The following is a 3853-nucleotide window of genomic DNA, read 5'->3' on the forward strand; positions in this document are numbered from 1 at the left end:
ACTCTCTGATTCAAAATGGCCAGTCCCAGTCCAGTTCAGCTTACTAATGCCTAGGATATCAATTTTTATGTGGTCCATTTCATTTTGGACTACTTCCAGTTTCCTAGATTCATACTTAGTACATTCCATATTCCAATTATTAATGGATGTTTGCAGCTGTTTCTTCTCATTTTGAGTCATGCCACATAAGCAAATGAAGGTCCAGAAAGCTTTACTCCATCCACATCATTAAGGTTGACCCTACTTTTAGAAGGCAGCTCTTCCCCAGTCATATTCTGAGTAACTTCCAACCTGAGGAGCTCATCTGCTGGCAATATACCAAACAATATTCCCCTGCTATTCGTAAGTTTTTCACTGGCTAATTTTTCCCAAAGTAGATCACCATGTCCTTCTTCCTAGTCTGTCTTAGTTTGGAAGCTCCCCTGAAACCTGTCCCACCATGGATGTCCCTGCTGGCATAGCTTCCAGGATCACAGCAACACAAAAGCCACCACAGTACAACAAACTGACAGATGTTGGTCGACATTCAACCATTTCAGGAGTTGGCATATGATCAAAAACTGATGATACTGAGGGAAGAATTCTGGAGGCATTGGTGAAAAACAAGGCTCTGGGAATGGACGGAATATCAGTTGAGATGTTTCAACAATTGAATGCAGCACTGGAGGTGCTCACCTGTCTATGCCAGGAAATTTGGAAGACAGCTACCTGGCCAACCAACTGGAAGAGATCCATATTTATGCCCATTCCAAAGAAAGGTGATCCAACAGAAGGCAGAAATTATCAAACAATATCATTAACATCACCCACAAGTAAAATTTTGCTGAAGATCATTCAAAAGCAGTTGCAGCAGTACGTCGACAGAGAACTGCCAGAAGTTCAAGCGGGATTCAGAAGAGGATATGGAACCAGGGATATCATTACTGATGTCAGATTCCTGGCTGCAAGCAGAGAATACCAGAAAGATGTTTACCTGTGTTTTATTGACTATGCAAAGGCATTCAACTGAGTGGATCACAATAAATTATGGATAACATTGCAAAGAATGAGAATTTCAGAACACTTAATTGTGCTCATGCAGAACCTGTACCTAGACCAAGAGGCAGTCTTTCAAATAGAACAAGGGTATACTTCATGATTTAAAGTCAGAAAAAGTGTGTGTCAGGGTTGTATCCTTTCACCATACTTAGTCAACCTTTATGCTGAGCAAATAATCCAAAAAGCTGGACTATATGAAGAAGAACCCCACATCAGGATCGGAGGAAGACTAATGAACAGCCTCTGATATGCAGATGACACAACCTAGCTTGCTGAAAATGAAGAGGACTTGAAGCACTTATTGATGAAGATCAAAGACTACAGCCTTCAGTATGGATTACACCTCAACATAAAGAAAACAAAAATCCTCACAACTAGACCAATAAGCAACACCATGATAAACAGAGAAAATATTGATGTTGTCAAGGATTTCATTTTACTTGTATCCACAATCAAAGCCCACAGAAACAACAGTCAAGAAATCAAAGGACTTATTGCATTGGGCAAATCTGCTGCAAAAGACCTCTTTAAAGTGTTAAAAAGCAAAGATGTCACTTTGAGGACTGAGGTGCACCGGACCCAAGCCATGGTGTTTTCAATCACCTCTTATGCACGCGAAAGCTGGACAATGAATAAGGAAGCCCGAAGCATTGACACCTTTGAATTGTGGCATTGGTGAAGAATATTGAATATATCATGGACTGCCAAAAGAATGAACAAATCTGTCTTGGAAGAAGTCTAACCAGAAAGCTTCTTAGAAGTAAGGATGACAAGACTTCGTCTCAGGTACTTTGGACATGTTATCAGGAGGGACCAGTCCCTAGAGAAGGACATCATGCTTGGTAAAATAGAGGGTCAGCAAAAAAGAAGAAGACCTTCAATGAGATGGATTAACTCAGTGGCTGCAACAATGGGCTCAAGCATAACAATGATTGTGAGGATGGCACAGGACTGGGCGGTGTTTGATTCAGTTGTACATAGGGTCACTATGAGTCAGAACCTTATTGAAGGCACCTAACAACAACTTTAAGATCATCTCACGTATTTTAAATAAGAAGCACTGCTTTGTTCAAATGTAATAAGTAAGATCAGTGTTTCACACTTTCAACTAATTCCTTTGTAGTCAGTAGCTTTAGGCTGCAGCTATTTCTTTGAGTTTGGTTTTGGATTTTTTTGTTGCTGTTATTCCTCTGTGTGTGTGTGTGTGTGTGTGTGTGTGTGTGTGTGTGTTATTTCTGGGGGTTTTATTGTGGTAAATATATGTGTAACAAAACATTTCCATTTCAACATTTTTTACATGTACAGTTCAATGACATTAATTATGTTCATCATGTTGCTCAGCCATCACACTGAGATTATGTTAGGCTCCAAGTTTGTTTTTAAAGGCAGTACCTTTTTAACTCTTCCTCTGTTATATTTGCTATTGGGTTTAAACCCATGTCACCTAATATTAGAGGTGCTGTCTTTTCAAATACTTTATCTTTCTTCTTTATTTTTCTGTCCAGATTGAAGTGGGTCACATCATTCAGGTGACCTCATCTGCCTCCCAAAGATGCTTCCGTCCCAGCCCTATGTCAGCCACTCCTTCTTCCAGCTACCTGCTTTCCTGATGATTGGCATCCTAGGAATGGAGGCCACTGATGGCTGGATCTCCATCCCCTTCTCCTCCATGTACACTGTGGCCCTCATTGGAAACTGCCTGATCCTCCTGGCTGTGAGGAGAACCCCTAGCCTGTACCAGCCCATGTACTACTTCCTGTCCATGCTGGCCCTCACTGATGTGGGTCTCACCTTGTCCACACTGCCCACCACCCTGGCTGTGCCCTGGTTTGACCATCGTCTCATTGGCTTTAACACCTGCCTGGTCCAGATGTTCTTCCTCCACTCCTTCTCTGTGGTAGGGTCCTCAGTGCTCCTGGCCATGTGGTTTGACTGCTTTGTGGCCATTTCCAACCCCTTGCGTCATGCAGCTGTCCTCACAAATAATGTCATCATCAGAATTGGGATGGCCATTGTGGCTCGAGCCACTGTGTCCCTCTTCCCAGTGCCATTTTTGCTTAAGTGGCTGAACTTCTGCCCTGGCAAGATCCTCCTGTCCCACTCCTTCTGTTTCCATGCAGATGTCATGAAACGAGCCTGTGCTGACATTACTGTCAATATCCTTTATGTAGTTCTGTCCACAGTGGGTGTAGACTCTCTGTTTATTGTCATGTCCTACACCCTTATTCTTCATACAGTAATGGGGCTAGCTTCTCCCAGAGAGTGTCTCCAGGCCCTCAAAACCTGTGTTTCTCATATGTTAGCTGTTCTGGTTTTCTACATTCCAGTCATAGGTGTGTCTATGATCCACCGTTTTGGGAGGCATCTGCCCCACATAGTACATGCTCTTGCTGCTTACGTGTACCTGGTCATACCTCCTGTACTCAACCCCATCATCTATAGTGTTAAATCCAAGCCTATCAGGGAGGCCATGCTCAAAGTGCTGAGGGCGAAGGGGTAAGGCTGATGAAACCAAGAAACAAACCATAGGATCTGGTGAGAAATGTCACCCAATAGTCAAATATAGCCAACAAGCCCTTATCCAGAACCCAGACCTAGGCACATTGTCAAAAGTATGACAAGCAAATGGATACCCTCAGACCTTATGTGCTCATTAACTTTAGACATTTTGTCCAGTGTTTTCTTGTGCAAGGACCTGTGCTCAGTACTAGAGACACTAAAATGAACCATACACGGTCTTTTCTCTCCACTGGAGGACAGAGGCTTAAAAACACTCAATTATAGTAAAGTATAATGAGACTGTGAGAGGTACACA

General features: G+C 42.6%; 1 protein-coding gene across 1 annotated transcript; it reads left to right on the forward strand.

The window, feature by feature from the left end:
* The first annotated feature begins 2560 nt into the window (after positions 1-2560).
* On the forward strand, positions 2561-3538 carry LOC101349012 (olfactory receptor 51I2-like). The gene has a single exon (XM_004391046.2). The coding sequence runs from the start codon at positions 2591-2593 to the stop codon at positions 3536-3538; it is 948 nt and encodes a 315-aa protein (XP_004391103.1). The 5' UTR covers positions 2561-2590.
* The last annotated feature ends 315 nt before the right edge of the window (positions 3539-3853 follow it).

This window comes from Trichechus manatus, unplaced genomic scaffold (assembly GCF_000243295.1).
Source record: "Trichechus manatus latirostris isolate Lorelei unplaced genomic scaffold, TriManLat1.0 scaffold00417, whole genome shotgun sequence".
Lineage (NCBI taxonomy): Eukaryota > Metazoa > Chordata > Mammalia > Sirenia > Trichechidae > Trichechus > Trichechus manatus.

Excerpts from the sequence above, each read along its gene's own strand:
- LOC101349012 (XM_004391046.2), top strand. The coding sequence starts at position 2,591 with ATGCTTCCGTCCCAGCCCTATGTCAGCCACTCCTTCTTCCAGCTACCT.